General features: G+C 32.5%; 3 protein-coding genes across 3 annotated transcripts; 2 read left to right on the forward strand and 1 right to left on the reverse strand.

The window, feature by feature from the left end:
* Positions 1-594: 594 nt before the first annotated feature.
* LOC123714375 (hsc70-interacting protein-like) lies at positions 595-6,254 on the forward strand. The gene is made up of 9 exons (XM_045668609.1): positions 595-762; positions 841-1,079; positions 1,277-1,368; positions 1,529-1,740; positions 2,714-2,823; positions 3,357-3,516; positions 3,880-4,125; positions 4,542-4,674; positions 5,471-6,254. Exons 2-9 carry the CDS (start codon positions 895-897, stop codon positions 5,542-5,544), a joined length of 1,212 nt encoding a protein of 403 aa, XP_045524565.1. The 5' UTR covers positions 595-762; positions 841-894; the 3' UTR covers positions 5,545-6,254.
* A 97-nt stretch (positions 6,255-6,351) lies between these two features.
* Positions 6,352-8,308, reverse strand: LOC123713992 (39S ribosomal protein L38, mitochondrial). The gene is made up of 4 exons (XM_045667947.1): positions 7,785-8,308; positions 7,154-7,716; positions 6,922-7,083; positions 6,352-6,764 (listed from the first exon to the last, which is right to left on the reverse strand). The coding sequence occupies exons 1-4, from the start codon at positions 7,967-7,969 to the stop codon at positions 6,490-6,492; spliced, it is 1,185 nt and encodes a 394-aa protein (XP_045523903.1). The 5' UTR covers positions 7,970-8,308; the 3' UTR covers positions 6,352-6,489.
* Positions 8,309-11,715: 3,407 nt separating this feature from the next.
* LOC123713991 (lysine-specific demethylase lid-like) lies at positions 11,716-15,792 on the forward strand. Its single transcript, XM_045667946.1, has one exon. It carries the CDS (start codon positions 12,462-12,464, stop codon positions 14,895-14,897), a length of 2,436 nt encoding a protein of 811 aa, XP_045523902.1. The 5' UTR covers positions 11,716-12,461; the 3' UTR covers positions 14,898-15,792.
* Positions 15,793-16,790: the final 998 nt, after the last annotated feature.

A 16,790-nucleotide genomic window follows, 5' to 3' on the forward strand; every position in this document is an offset into this window, starting at 1 on the left:
TCGCGTCAGCCTGACAGTTGACAGCTATTAATACTTGACAATAACTTCGTACTGCATTATACGATAATATGTTTTTTAATTTATCTGAGTTGCCGACTTCGATGTTTTTCACTCAATATGGGGTTATAAAAAACGTCGAATTGATAACTTCCTTCTACAGGTTATTTTTAAATCGGTTAATAAACAGGATGAGTTTGCTATATATTTATATAAAAAAAACTGATAAACTTTACAAATATATTGTATTTACAATAACAATATGACCATTTTATACTGTTGGTTAAATTTCAGCTGACCAAAACAGCCCGAGCTGGGCTGTCAAGACTCTTGAAGTCAACAGCGAGATTCAAATCAAAAAATATATATTGTTATCTTACTCTATTTTATCTAACTACAAGATTTACTTACATCTGCTATGGTTTAATTATAAAAAAGTTTCAGTTAATTGTTGAACAGATAGACATGTTTTTTCTTATAAAGATAAAACAAAAAAGGAAACCAGACCATTGTTTTTTCTGATTAGTTTGACTATATAATAGCATCTATTTGACGTTTTCAGGGAAAATATTTTTGTGAAGTTGGTAACTTTGCCGCTCGCTGGAATTTGGACGCCGGCTTTATAATTTAGAAATCGGAAACGTATTAGACAAATGACAGTACGTAATACAGCGACATTTTTTATTTCTTGTTTTCGATTTGATTGAACAAATATAGAAAAGTGAGACTCTTGTTAACTTTTACAACAGCTTATTTACCGTGCAGGTCCGTAAAGTTATTTGATCAATAAGCAATGTTGTCATTCCTATGGCTTTATCAATCCTTACGTTGCATTATTTGTAGGTCCAGCCCAAAAAGAATTTTATATAGAACCGGCGTCGCGTAAGTTGCTTCAACATGAGCTGCCCTTTCGACGAAGAACAATTGACCCAATTAAAGACATTTGTTGAGCTTTGCAAAAATCAACCCCTGATACTCCAACATCCCAAATTATCTTTCTTTAAAGATTATTTGGTGTCTTTAGGTGTTTCATTACCCACGGCTACATTTGGTACGAAAACATTTGCGCCTGCAGGAGATGGGTATGTAGCTTTTTAACGGCACTATAATTATGTAATACAAATTAAACCATTGAATTTCTAGTGTATACTGATATTTTCTGTATTGTTTAGAACATTTTAGAGATTGTATATATTTTGTTATTCTAAACATAGAAGGTTATGCTTGTAGAGACCACAATATAGACTTCAATAAAATGTATTTTTTATGAACTTTTCAGTAACTCACAAAGCAATGTTGAAGATACTGCAAAGGAGCCATCTTCTGAATCTGAAGATGAGCCAGAGTCTGATGTGGAGCTTGATATGGAAGGTAAATTTTACGTGATTAAATTAGTTTCCTCTAATTAGGCTGTAGTATTTATGTACGTATAGATAACGACTATCACTATGTATGCACTATTGTAAATTTTAAGATGATTAACATAATTAAGATAGACAAAGTGTAATAAATGTCCAAAAAATACTTTTAGGTGTAATTGAAGGTGACCCATCTGAGGCTACTCAAGAAATGGGTGATGAAATGAAAGAGCCAACTGATGAAGAGAGAGACCAGTCTGATGAGAAGCGGTCTGAGGCAATGAGAGCTTTCTCTGAACAGAATTATGAAGAAGCCATAGAGTCTTACACTGAGGCAATAAAACTTAATCCCCTGAGTGCACTACTCTTTGCAAAGAGAGGTCAAGTAAGTGATGAGTATAATTATGAATTTGTCTTCAAATTTCAATCAATAATTCAAAGTACAATTTTTACAATAAGCTTGGTACTATGAAGTTTGTGATGTAGTGATTCAGAACTGACGGTGCGTAAACTGTACACCCATATGTTAAAATTCAATAGATTTTTGGTGAGTCTGTGAGTATATGGTAATTATGTATGTTAGCACTATGTCAAACATGGGCACCTAGTCAGTAAAATCATTGAAATAGCAGTGACACTAAGTAGCCAATCTCATGCCACCAAATAAAAAATCTTGTAAATTAACTTTACTGCACTATTTTAAATTATTTTATATGTGGAAGACTAAAGTTAAAGACACCTCTCTTACCTTATTAAAGAAAAACTACTATTAACTACAAATTGTTCCTTGCAGTTTCAGTTTATATTAATGTTTAAATTAGTTTTTGCAATACTTCATTAAATTTTTATCTGGCTTCACAAACTCTCTATAATTTTTGCAAAACAATAGAAGCCAGAAAAATGGCAAACTTTGTCAAGAACAATGTTTCTGAATATGATTTTGTAAACTTTAATTTGCCTCAACTTGGCTTAGCCCATCCTTGGAGTGTTACACAATAACATCTCTGAATGTATTATACTAAAAATATGGTATATGTATTTATTTTAATGTAATGTTTTGACAAAAATTTATATCTTATCAAACAAAATGAGTTACATAGTTATTTTGTTGTATTGGCATAATCATGACAATTAATAATAAATATACTTTTATGCAAAGTAATTAAATATCTGGTTTACATTGATATTGTATATTTCAGTATACTTTGTTAAAAAATAATAGTGTGTGTGTGTGTAAGCAATACATAAAAAAACTTGTATTCAAAGCTGTGGAATTATTGGAAACTAAATACAATTCCTTCCTTATTTTGTTTCAAATTCATTACAATTATACAATCTAGAACACCCATTTATTTCAGGTTTTTCTTAAACTGAACAAGCTCTATGCCTGTATCAAGGATTGCACTCATGCATTAAAACTTAACTGTGACAGTGCTGCCGCTTATAAGTTCCGCGGACGTGCTTACAGGTAGGTCTTGATAATAAATGCCTACAAAATGAAAACAAAAATACAGACCTATGTTTATAATATCACGATTTGTCTATTTTATTATTAAACCTCATTATTTACATAGGGAGTTAAGACAAATGTCAGCACAATGTTTTAATGGTAACACCATCGAACATGTTGAACAATGAACAAACAATTTGTACATATGTAGACTACATAACTTAGAGCAAAGTACTGTTCCTTTCATTGGAGCACATGACAGATTTCTGTGTGAGTTTTAATGATAGTATTGTCGAAAAACTGACATTCATCTACATGTTGAGAGAGCTACCTAATAACTTTATATAGACAGTGTTTGTAATTCTACTTCTATACGGCTGGACCAATTTTGATGATAAGATGAATGAGATGTTTTTATTATAGATTTACAATTAGATATTTTTTTATTAAAGACGTGTGTACAGGACAACGTCTGTCGAATCCCAGAGCCTGTAATTATATTATGTGGTTTATGCATGAAATATAAAAATCTTATATGGATTGGTAATTAGGCTTTTAGGTAAGTTCGAGGAATCCTCTCATGACCTCTGTGAATCTCTGAAGATCGATTATGACGACCAAACAAATGAATGGTTAAATGAAGTGAAACCAAATGCCGAGAAACTTCGTCAACACAACCTTAGTGTTCAGCGCAAGAAGGAAGAAAAAGAGGTAATTTAATTTTTTCATGATATTTGAATTTGGAACCTTACAGTGTTCAAAAAGGAGTTTCAATTTAAAAGGAGTTTTTTTTAAGCCACTCTATCCGTATTTTACCATTCACACATTTCATTTTTACCAATAAAGTAGTGTACACATAAAAACAATCTGCTAAAACACTTGTAATTTAACTTGTGAACCCATGGTATGCAACAGTTTTAAAAATGATTTCAGCTATTTCGGGCGAATAGTTATGACACATACCACCAAAGATGGCAACTGTTAAACCGAAGTTAGGCTGCGCTCAGTACACTGCCTGAATCCAGATAAATTTATTATAACTAATAAAAAATATCATGCAACTACGTTTTTCAGCGCCGGGACAAAATCCGTCGTGCTCGCAAGGCGCAAGAGGCTCGCGCTAAAGCAGCTCGTGAACAAGAAGCGAATGCCAACGCCACAGGCATGCCAGGAATGGGTGGAATGCCAGGAATGGGCGGCATGCCAGGAATGGGTGGAATGCCAGGGATGGGCGGCATGCCAGGAATGGGTGGTGGGATGTTTGATAGCGAGAACCTAGTGAAGCTTCTGAGTGATCCAGAAATCATGGCTGCATTACAGGTAATTTAATGAGATTTTTTTAATATAATTTGTTTATTAAAAATTTATGGTATTTAATTTTTTTTTTTTTTATTTCCATGCAATATTGGTATAGTATATTTAACATATCAAACAGATGTATTGTATACATAAATCCTTCAAAGAATAGACATCCCCAGTTACTCTTTACTTGTATTTTAATTTTATCTTAGATATTTTTTGTTACTATGGGATATATTTATAGTTTGATATTTGCAAACTACCTTATATTACATACTATTTACTATCTTGACTAAACTGTATTACAATACATTAATCATTGTATTTCTCTTAAAAACTAATTATTAGTAAATATTTTACTTGCAAAATGATTAAACCAAAAACCTAAATATAGTACCGATGTTGTGTATTTAACTTACATTCAAATATTTTTTTAGGACCCAGAGGTGACCAAAGCTTTCTACGATGTATCTTCAAACCCAGCCAACTTTGCCAAATATCAGAACAACCCAAGAGTGGCATCTGTTTTGGAAATGCTGCAAAAGAAGTTTGGTGACCAATGTGGTCCTAGTGAGTACCCCTAAAACTTTGTATGGGATTAGTCTATACCGTGACAGCGGTTTTTATACGTAATAGTAACTTAGTCCAAACTTTACTATAGATTCTCGTAAATTTATTGCTTTGAATTACCATTCTTTTTATGAATCGAACTTGAGTTGAACCAACCTTGGCATTACATGTGATTATTTTAATCAATTTTAACCTTTCTTGCTTTCAACATGCATATATGGTCACTCTAAGTATTAAATCAACTAATTTTCTTACAATAGGCTACTATTGTAAGAAAATAAATAACATTCTTACCATGGTCACTTATGCTATTTTGATAAACTTACTCCAGAAGTTGATGAAATCTAACAAAATAACATAGGGCTAGTAGGCAAAGCACGGGCTAGATCACAAGCTGTAACACTGTATTTGTACTTTATTTGTTTACCTACCCATATATGTATGTATGTATTTTTTGTTACCACTCAGTATGACTTTGCTGTGGAATGGAAGCCCGGTTATCCATTACACAGGTTCTTACCTACTTTGGAAACCAGTTTGTTGCAAATGTATATGGGAGAAAACATAAAAAAATATTATTATTAAAATTTTAATACAATGTTAACCATGGAGTTTGTAAGTACATAGGTTAAGTTATATGTTGAACTCTCTAAAACATTGAAATTGCCTTTATAAGGATGCTTGGTTGACTTGTCCATTCAACTCTGTAACAACTCTAATAACACCAGGAAACATGCATTCTATTCAGTGTCGCGATAGTTTAACACTAATTCTAAAATCTATGTTACATTTTCAGACTTGGGTGGAGCAAACCCAGGCGCAGGACCCGAAGGACCGAAACCTTTCGACGATGACGTAGGCCTGGACTAAGTCTTGAAACTGACGCCTGAACCAAGACAGATTTAATTCCTTGTTCAATGTAATATTTTCAAAGTACACATTTCTTTCATATTTTTTTTATCTGATGATTATTAAGTTAGATCTGGTATCTAGTTATATATTCTACTGATTGTCGCCAGAAAACTTGTACTAAGTAGTTTCGTGTCCAATATGTTATAATTTAATTTATAAACATCATAAGGAGGATTTCTTTTTTTATTATTTGCAAATTCAATGATTCTCTGTTGGTTTTTGCTAGTCACATCTTAAACAGAACAAATAATATTTTCACAGGGCATATAACTATCTCTATATGTGTTACGAAATTTACATTGCCAATATGTATCTAATTCAGACATGAATTAAAGCCATTAATGATGGCCATCACTCATTCAAATTTATATGACTGTATTGTAAGAAGTTGCATTTAAATATTTAATGCTTTAAAAATTTAGTCACTTATCCTAAGGTGATGGGTAGCAATCCAATAGCACCCAAATACTATTAAGTGATAAAGTTAGAATGTTATTCAAGTCCATCTTAATATAGTATATGTATTATAATATACATAAAATAGTAATCTTTTTCAAAGTGATTTCATCATCATGAAAATGCTTCATTAGTAATTATATATTGTTAGATATATCTAAAGTCTGATTGTGCTTTTAAATCTTTTGTTTGATAATAAATATTTTCAATAATTTATGGTATTATTTATAAAATAATTAACTTTGAAATGGTCATATAAAATATATTTTTAATAGATATGCAATAAAATTCTTCAAATTTGAACACAAGTTCTAAGAAGTTATCATAAGCCATCTTTATAACATCAAATCTTAAATTATTAACCAAAATTCACTGAAGATACGTTAAAAAAGAACCACTTTTAATCTACTGTTTATTTTACACAAGTATTTATACTATTACAACATTTTACACATCATTCACTCGTCCCCACTTTAATCTTATTTTCTTTTCATGAAGTTTCAACCATGACGGCATCGACTTTGGTAGTGGATGAGCGTTAGGAAACTTCAGAGGAGGAGGTGGGCTCTTGAAGGGATCCTCAGATTGAAGTTTTCTTAATAAATATTCCTTTTTAATTTGTTTCGGATCCCTGTATTTATCCATATATAAATTAAAAGGTTTTCTTAATGGGAACCATTCTTGAGGTCTTATGTATGGATCAGGGAAGTCATACTCATACACTGTAAATAAATATATCTAAATTAGATTCTTTAGTTAATAATTAAATATAGTAATTTATTTAACACAAAGAAAATTCTGTCATACAGAAGCATTTTAAAATCCATTAAACTTAGTAAAAAACAATATTATGATATAATATTGTTATAAATATCTTACTTGGCTCTTTTTGATTTAATGTTTTATGAAAGAAGTCTCGCACAGTTGAATCCCAGGATGTTTGAAAGAATGCCAGGCCAGCAGGAGTTATTACATCTTGATACTTTTTATACCAATCTCTTGTGACAAATGTTCTGTCTTCTAGAGAGGATTCAGAAGTCACTAAAAATTTACCAAATTATTAAATTTAAGATACAATATAAATAATAAGACATATGGCAAAATTGCAAACCTTTTGGTACTTCATATGATAATTTTTCATTTTGCTTGTACAAGACAAATGCATAACGATGATACCCAGTGCCTTTCAGAGGAAAAGGTTGTAAATACTCTATAAGTGTGTCACCTTTGTCTACATCTCTACCAGGTATGTTAGCTATTAGCCAGTGAGCATATTCTTTGTTTTCTTCTGTTAAATGACCATCTAAGCTAGTTAGAACAAGGGTCCATAAAGTATCTGGAGCACATTGATAGGAGACAATAGGAGGTTCGATGGCTTCAGCTGGTTTAATAACATTTCCAGAATAAACAGGTAAGCATGAATCATTCTTTAAATCATAGAAAATATCCAAATTTAAATATGGAATAAAGTATCCCTCTCCATACAAATGTTCAAAAATGGCGTAATGATCAGCAATTTGTTTTTTGTGTAGAGGACCCACTGTTTCAAGCCATACTTTTTTAGATTCATCTAAGTCAATGAAAAGTTTCTGATCTCTGGCAAGTTTTTCAAGGTTTTTATCGTTTTTAATAGCCTTAAGATGTTGAAATTGCTCTTGACGAACTTTTTCTTTTCTGAAATATTTTAATTTAAATATTAGTTTGTCAATAGGTTGAATAAGATTATTGGGTAGTAAACAAACCTTTCAGGTGGGAATCCAATATCTATTCTTGTTGTATAAAGTTCATCTTTGTAATTCAATTCATCAATACGTTCTTTTATTGTTCTACAATAAATAGGTGCCTTTCCTCTAATCTTATGAGCTAACCTCAATTGTTGTCGAAATTGTGAGGTATTCGTTCGGAAGATGCCTTTTAAACCGAACATTTTAATTTTATATTCAGTAAACTAACATTTGACAAATTAAAAATATTTTTAGTACGAATATAAAGAATTTACTAATAGTTTAATAGATTATACATTAGTAACAAACGTAAAAAAGTATATCTAGTTATGCCAACTTTTCGTAAAATAAGGTTTGTCTTTGTATAATTCTAGCCTGTGGTAATGGTATAGTAATACCGGAATCTCATGGCAAATAAGGAAATACAAATTTGTTGTAGGCAATACCGGGAAATATAGATTAAATGATCTTGTTACTGCCTATTTTTATTTAGGTCTTTTGTATTACTGAACATGATTAGTGATTTATAAGAAGAATATTGTTATACATTCTTAAGATAGGAAAGTATGTAATGAAATATAGATCAATCGTAAATTACTTTATGTACTAAGTTATTATATATCATTTCAGGGTATAAAATATTTATTTTTAATTTTAATTATGTTCGAGATGTTTGTTAACATAGCCTTTCAGTATTCAAAATAATTAATGTCAAATAATAGACCTGATTCACTGACATTTAATCGATTCAATGTGGTCCAATTATTGAAACGGATAAAAACAAAATTTATACCATGAGGTTTGGACGTTACCCAATCAACGAGCAACTTAAGCTCAAATCGCATTGCACATTACAATTTAAAGAATTTTAAATGTAATAGTGTTAAACTGTAAGCAATATGTTAAGGTATTTCAGATGTTTCGGCAGTTTGCAATCTCGCGATATATATAATAATCTAATGATATTTACAATTTTACAGAGATACTCATAATATGTTACGGTCCCCCCGCTAGATAACTGACGAGGCTCTGGTAACCCAACTGTGTCGGTGTAGCCACACTCGAAGCAAAGATGAGTAGGCATAGGGAGAAAATGATCTCTGACTGATTCTACGAATCCCGGGGTAAAACAATAAAATTAGGATCTTCGAATGTTAGGTGTTTTGCAATAAGTCAGCGAGTGGCAAAATTTAAAAGAAGTGAGACGCTTACATATTGACATTCTTGATATCATTGATACTAAATGGACAGGAATAAATAAGACCATGATTACAGTGAACGTTTTCTACTATTCAGGAAGGGCGATTGAATGGAAAGATCCGGAGTAGGAATACTATTAACAAACGAAATACCAAAAGCGGTTATAGACTTTACACCTATTTCTAATAGAGTAAGTATGCTGACTAAACACCAGACTTTTTAACGTCATCTAAACATGTGCACCTAATGAACATGGCTCCGGAGAAGGAAATCGAAGGTTTGTTTGACGATATTCAGATACTTATGAGGCATAAAATCATGAAATAAACATTAATAGCCAGCCAGAATATACGCCGAAGTGATATTAACCATCGTGCTGGAAGTAACAGGCGCGTTCAGTTTGGATGATGGCAATGATAAAAGGGACACGTTAATACGTTTCTGGCTAGCAGATAAATATATCACCCGCGCAGATTGTATACAAGAACATCACCAACCAATGGACAGATTGTGCGCATCCAAATTCAGTATATCATAGTTAATTAACGGTACAGAAGTAACACTACTTATAAAAGCGCCCAAACTAAAATTCAAGTGTAAACCGAAAAAGGCATCAAAAATTAGTCAAAGCAAAATATAAGTACTTAACGTAAAAAAAACTCTCTCAACTAGACGTCACAATAAAAGTACGTAACAAAAAAATGAATTAATGGGGAACAAATTTTAATTCCAACTCACTGCCATCTACAACGGCAGAACTTTGGAAAAGCCTGAAAAATAACATCAACAATGCTGCGGTAAGTTCATTGAACGAAAAAAACGAAGAAAATTCAATTATGGATGACAGAAGGCTGTATAAGAATATTAATCGAAGATGATATAATTCATACACAGTGATTCTCAACAGGACAATAGAGTACCAACCTCTTATAGCTGCGCCATGTGATAGAATCACTAACTAATATTCAACAAGAAATATCGTATACAACTGAGAGAAGAGGATCAGGATCAGTTGCCCCTGTATGAGTTACGTATATACACTGACTGTTCAAAAACATGGTGTGGCTCAGGCGCTGGCATTTTCTCCTTTGATCTCAACATCAACATACACCTACCTCTGGGCATACAGAGCACGATTTTCCAATGTGAATGTGTCTCTCTAACCGAAGCAGCCAGAGCCGTACAGCGGATGGGAATTAATGACTTTGCATTAAGTTCATATCCGACAGTGCATCCGTGCTGATGGCGCTCGGAAACAAAAACACAAACAGTAAATTAATACTGGAGTGTCACGAAGCACTGGAGGCTATAGGTCTAACCAACAGAGTTACCTTACAGTGGATAAAGTGCCTGCTGGCCCGCATCCGCTCCTCCCCTTGCCCTTCTCGCTAGTGCGAACCTGGATTCGCCAGAGATCCGCTGAACGCCAGCATCAACGATGGTCGCGAAGTGTAGATTGCAAACAGTCCGAAATGGCTCTGCCGGCTGTGAACCCGCAACTCACTAAGCGACTTCTAATCCTCAACAAACCAATCTTAAAACAATGATAAGGACAATCACGGGCCATTGTCTCCTTAATAAACATCTTTTTGTCAACAGACAACAGACAGCCCCTTGTGCAGAGGCTGTTTCAGCGCAGAGGAATCAGTCACCCACGTAGTCCTGGAATGCGAGGCTGTGGCTAATCAACGCACAAAAATCCTCGGAACAGTGTAATCCACAAATAAATTAGTAGAGGTGCAAGAAAATAAAATATAACTTGTATGAAATTTAAAAAGCAATCGGAAGAGTAAATTATGAAGTAATAAAAATTAATATTATACTGTCACCACTGTTTTTCCGAGTTTACTATAGAGCGAGCTATAGAACCACAAGATGTAGGTGTAAAGGTGAAGTGAAAAATCATAAATAACTACGGTACGTAGATTAAACAGTTATGATTGTTTCATCAGTGGAAGACTTGCGAACACTTCTAGAATGCACCATATTAGCGTGAACGCTAAACAAAGGTAATGGTCATTGCCTATAATATTCATAGCTCTTGATTGCGTCCAGCAATAAAAGTCCTATCAAGTAATTAAATTTCGAATCGAAATGGCCGAATAGTTGTCGTTAGTAGTTGTCGTTGTAAAAGTAATAATTATATCGTCGCCTCATTAGTATTAAATTCAGGGTTCGAATCTTATTCTGTTACATATAGATTCTAGCACAATAACACTGTGAGGCGCTAACTATTAAAGAAGAAACAAGAAGGTGCCTCGAAGCTTTATGACGGGGTGCTGCCGTCACATGCTTCGATCGATACTATTATTGCATCTTATAATGATGGACAAAACTCAAGGTAACGAGACGGGCTGGTAGAAGGAAGAAGTCGTGATTGGGGAGTGTACGGAAGTGGACCAGCATCATATCTGTCGAGTAACTGTTTAGGCTAGCGCAAGATGATAGGGAGGTACCCAGCCCCTCCCCACCACCTATCATCTTTTTACAAGTAAAGAAAAAAATGTCCACAAGATCATCCGAAGCTTTTGCTTTTAAGGACAATAAAACAAAAGTGAAGAACTAATTATCTCACAATTTCTAAGATGACTGTTAGGTGTTATTAGATTATATATAAATTATAATCGAGCTTAGAGCCAATAAATCTGTGTACTTTATTAAATTATTTTAAAGAAATAATGTTTCTTCAATTCAAATAAGGAAAGATTTTGTCAGTTCCTTTAATTAATTTTGGTACCTTTAAAAATCATTCGCTGTGAAAAAAATTGCTACATAAGCCTAACATACAATATTAAATTCAAATACATGCGTTCTAAACGCTTCATTAAACAGTCAATTTAGAGAAATATGAAAAATTCTAGTCAAGAAATATATCAAAGATCCCATTACTTACAGAATACAATAATTTAAAAAATCTGTGTCACTGGCACAAAGGCATGATAATTCTGTGGCGCTATAATAATGTGTCCATAAGTCTAACATACGGGCGGACAAATATTAGTTTCGATTTATCGTTCAGCTCTTTACTAATGAATACTCTCTTACTAGCAATTTCTTGTATTTTATTGTTCTAAGCAAAATCTACAAATATTGTAAAGCTGTGAAGTGTAACATAATCACGATAACAAATATAAATTTATATTATTTTGTGACAGTTGGACAAAATTATAAGTTATTAAATTTTTCTTTGTAATTTGGCCATTAGTGTAGTTTTACATTTTAAATGAGCAGCACTTCCAAGACTCAAGCTCCCGAGTGGTTATTAAACTTAACGTTAAAACAAGAAATTTACCAAAAGATACTGTGCATAATTACATTTAGTGAGTGAATATGAAACAATTAATATAAAGCGAAGCCATTTACACATGGCGAGAAGTCACGTAGACTGTGTTTTGTTCAGTGAAATGCTGAAGCAACAATCGATATTTTTGTTTATACCTTGACACCAGAATAGCTGTTATTTTCAAGTGTGGTTTTATAAAGAATCTATTTAAAATGGATAGCAAAAATATTCAGAAAAGTGCGATGCACAAAAGTGCGGAGTTTACTTTCACTCCTCCGCCAGCAGCTCCTGTATTTGAACCTACCTTAGAAGAATTTGCAGATCCCCTCGCATATATCGCTAAAATACGCCCTGTAGCTGAGAAAACGGGAATATGCAAAATTAAGCCTCCATCTGGATGGCAGCCACCTTTTTCTTTGGATGTTGATAAATTAAAATTTGTTCCACGAATACAAAAAGTTAACGAATTAGAGGCGATTACTCGTTTGAAACTTCTTTTTCTCGAAAAAATATTAAAATTTTGGGAATTACAAGGTTCGCCATTAAAAATACCAATGATCGAAAATAAAACTTTGGATTTGTATTGTTTAAAGTTTTGGGTGGATGAAGAAGGTGGATTTGAAAATTGTAACTCTCCAAAAAAATGGCGTAAGATAGCAAATTCCATGGGTTACAGTCAAAATGCTAACACAATGAATTTTCTTAGGAATAATTATGAAAAAATATTACTTCCATATGAAATTTTTGAAAAAAGTAAGGCTGCTATACTGAAAACTGTCAAAAAAACTGAACACAAATCTGAGTTAAACAATGAAAAAGAATCAAATACACACCAAATAAAAGAAGTTTCAATAGAGTCTATAACTAATGTTAAAAGTGAATATATAAAAGAAGAAAAACCACATACTAGCATAAAGAAAACCAAAACAGGTTCTGATATAAAGCCTACTACTACTTGTGAGAATAAAGATGGTGAAACTGTTAAGCATAGTAGGGAGTTAAGGCGTTTAGCATGTTATGGACCTGGTCCAAAAATGCCAGGACTTAATGATGAAGAGTTTGATATAACTAAGTCTAGGAAGAGACCTAGATATGATTTAGATCCACTAGCAGATTATACATGTGCTATTTGCCAGAAGGATCATAGAGATGACTTGCTTTTAATTTGTAATGGCTGTTCAGATACATACCACACATTTTGTCTAAAACCACCATTGAATGCTGTACCTGATGGTGACTGGCGTTGTCCATGCTGCATTGCAGCTGTAGTACATAAACCAGCTGAGGCTTTTGGATTTGCTCAAGCTGAAAGAGAATATACTCTGCAGCAGTTTGGTGAAATGGCTGATAAATTTAAGTCTGATTATTTTGGGATGTCTGGACATCTTGTACCTACAAATGTTGCAGAAAAAGAATTCTGGAGAATAATATCATCAGTTGAAGAAGATGTTACAGTGGAGTATGGGGCTGATCTCCATTCCATGGATCATGGATCAGGATTTCCTACGAGATCATCTTTAAATCTTTATCCTGGGGATCAGGAGTATGTTGATTCTGGCTGGAATTTAAACAATCTTCCAGTTTTAGATGGTTCAGTGCTAAGATTTATCAATGCTGATATATCTGGTATGACAGTACCCTGGATGTATGTTGGTATGTGTTTTTCAGCATTCTGCTGGCATAATGAGGATCACTGGAGTTATTCTATTAACTACTTGCATTGGGGTGAACCTAAAACTTGGTATGGAGTTCCAGGTAGGGGAGCAGAACTATTGGAAAATGCTATGAAAGCTGCTGCTCCAGATTTATTCAAGACTCAACCAGATCTACTCCATCAGCTTGTTACAATAATGAATCCTAACATTCTGATGGCAGCTGGAGTGCCAATATACAGAATCGATCAAAATGCTAGTGAATTTGTTGTCACTTTTCCAAGAGCTTATCATGCTGGTTTCAATCAGGGATATAATTTTGCAGAGGCAGTTAATTTTGCTCCCCCAGACTGGTTAAAAATTGGAAGAGAATGTATAAGCCACTATAAAAATTTGAAGAGGTTTTGTGTCTTTTCTCATGATGAACTTATTTGTAAAATGGCTCTTGAGGGTGATCGCTTAGATTTGGAAACTGCTTTGGAAACACAAAAAGAGCTTGTAAATGCCACAGAAGAAGAGGGACGTCTAAGAACACTAGTTGCTAAAAAAGGATTGAAAAATGTACAAAGAACAGCATTTGAATTGCTAGGTGATGATGAAAGGTTATGTGAAGTGTGTAAAACAACATGCTTTTTGTCCTCTGTATCATGTGTAGAGTGTAAGCAAATGGCCTGTTTATTACACGCAGATGAACTATGCAAATGTGCATATAACAAAAAAACCTTATTTTATAGATATGACATGGATGAATTGCATATAATGTTGCAAACAATTGATTTCAGGGTTAATAGTTTTGATAAATGGATGACTGAAACAAAGAATGTCCTTTTGCCAACAGCTCCAGACATTGGTAGGTTGCAAAAACTGAAATGTCTCGTAGATGAGGCAGAGGAATTAAAAATACCAAAGTGCACATTACTAACACAGTTGAAGGAGGAGTTTACAAAGGCTACTAAGAATGTAGAAACTATAGTTATAGAGTTAGATGATGATTAATTAATATGGGTTCCAGTACAAACCTTTAGATTTACTTAAGAAAACATTAGGTTGCATTGTGATTGTGATTTTGGGCACTTAGAATTTAGGAATTATACTGCTACTGTAATTGTAAACATCAGTTCATCACAAGCGGCAGCTATCATCACAATCTTACAAAAGAAGGTAAAGTCAATGTATGCAAATGAAAATGAAGATAACTGATAGTTTTTATACTTGTATTCACACCTAGTTATAATTGTAAGATTTAGTTATAATTATTAATGCCCACCGTAAAATTAATTACAATCTTAAAAGGATTCATACTTATTGTGACATTAATTGCCCTTGTTAATTGAAACTGTTCTATGATCTCATTCAGTATTAATAAAAAATATAATTAATAATTATTCTAAAATTTTAATAAAGTATAGTATTGTTATCTATTATCCAAATATTTCCAAAAACAGAAATTATGATTGTATATTTCAATTACAATTATTTTTTTATAACATGCAAAACATTTAGTTAGTTATCTGACACAGTTCTTTGATTTCTTTCGAAAAAGCTATTATGTACCCGATATACATAATTTGATCTGTATATAAAGAGTTTCCTTAATTATAAGTCATTAAATTAAGTATTTGATTGCACACAATATTCTTTAGTAGGTTGTAGTTTCGTTTTATGCCATTATTATTAATTGACTGATTAAACTAATAAAAATATCAAAGTGTAATTTAATTTTGTCAGAGCATCAAGTGTACCAGTGGATTGAAAATTTTGTGTGATGAATAATTTTTAGGAGAATAATTTGGGTAACCAAAATGGTTAGTAAAAATTGATCTATGTATTATTTACTCTCATAAAAAAATTACTTTGAATTATTCAATGTGTGGTATGTACTTTAATGTTAAATAGGTAAAAACATAAAATAACAAAAATAAATCCTATATTATAATTCATATTGTAGTTTTATTCTACGTTTTAAATAATTTTAGCAGCCTAGCTTGAAATTGCTGGATTCGATTTCGGAGATAGGTTCGGAAATATAGACCTGATTGATGCTTGTAAACTTAGTAAAGAAGTGATAGAAATCATCGTATATTGAAATAAGTCATGCTTCGGTAAGAATATTTCAATTAAATTGGACAACCATATGTTACCCTAATTAGCCTAATTTACAGACGTATAGTTCTTGCTGTGGCTAAAGTAAGTTTTTCTCTTCTCAGGATCACATAATTACATAAAAAAGCAATAAAATCATTAAATCGGAGTGCTTTTATTAATATAAAACATATTTCAGTGCTTACTTTACAGATTTTCATACATTATTCTTTGTAAGGTTAGATTACAGCCAGAATTATAGCGTATACAACAATAAAAAATACATGCGATCATTCTTAAATTACTTTTTGTAAGAACAATTCGTGTACTGACATAAATAAAATGATTGACCATAAAAAAATATTAAGGCTAATTAAAATTATGACAAACTTAGTTTTAAAATCCGAGTGTTAAAGAACAATGGCTTATTATATCTGAGCTAAGTACCAATAATTACTGCAGTAATAAGTACATATTTTTTGTGTGCTTGTGTAGACAGAGAAATTAATAAATTTATACAAGTGAATTTTTCAAGTGTCGTGAAAACCGCAATAAATTCCGTATAGCAGTTTATATATAATATAACAGTTTGTCATGTTCATCACTGGCTATTTTGTAGGCATTATGAAGCTCTAGAACTCAATCATATACATATCCCTAAATCGTTAAGTCAGCGTTCGTAAGAAACGTTTTGGTTCGACCCTTTTTTTCTCCGACTGCAAGTTTGACTATTATGTAGTTTTCTATTATATTTATTATTATTAAACTACAGTTTCAGAGATTACGCCACGGGCTCAATAATTATTA

Source organism: Pieris brassicae, chromosome 9, assembly GCF_905147105.1.
Source record: "Pieris brassicae chromosome 9, ilPieBrab1.1, whole genome shotgun sequence".
Lineage (NCBI taxonomy): Eukaryota > Metazoa > Arthropoda > Insecta > Lepidoptera > Pieridae > Pieris > Pieris brassicae.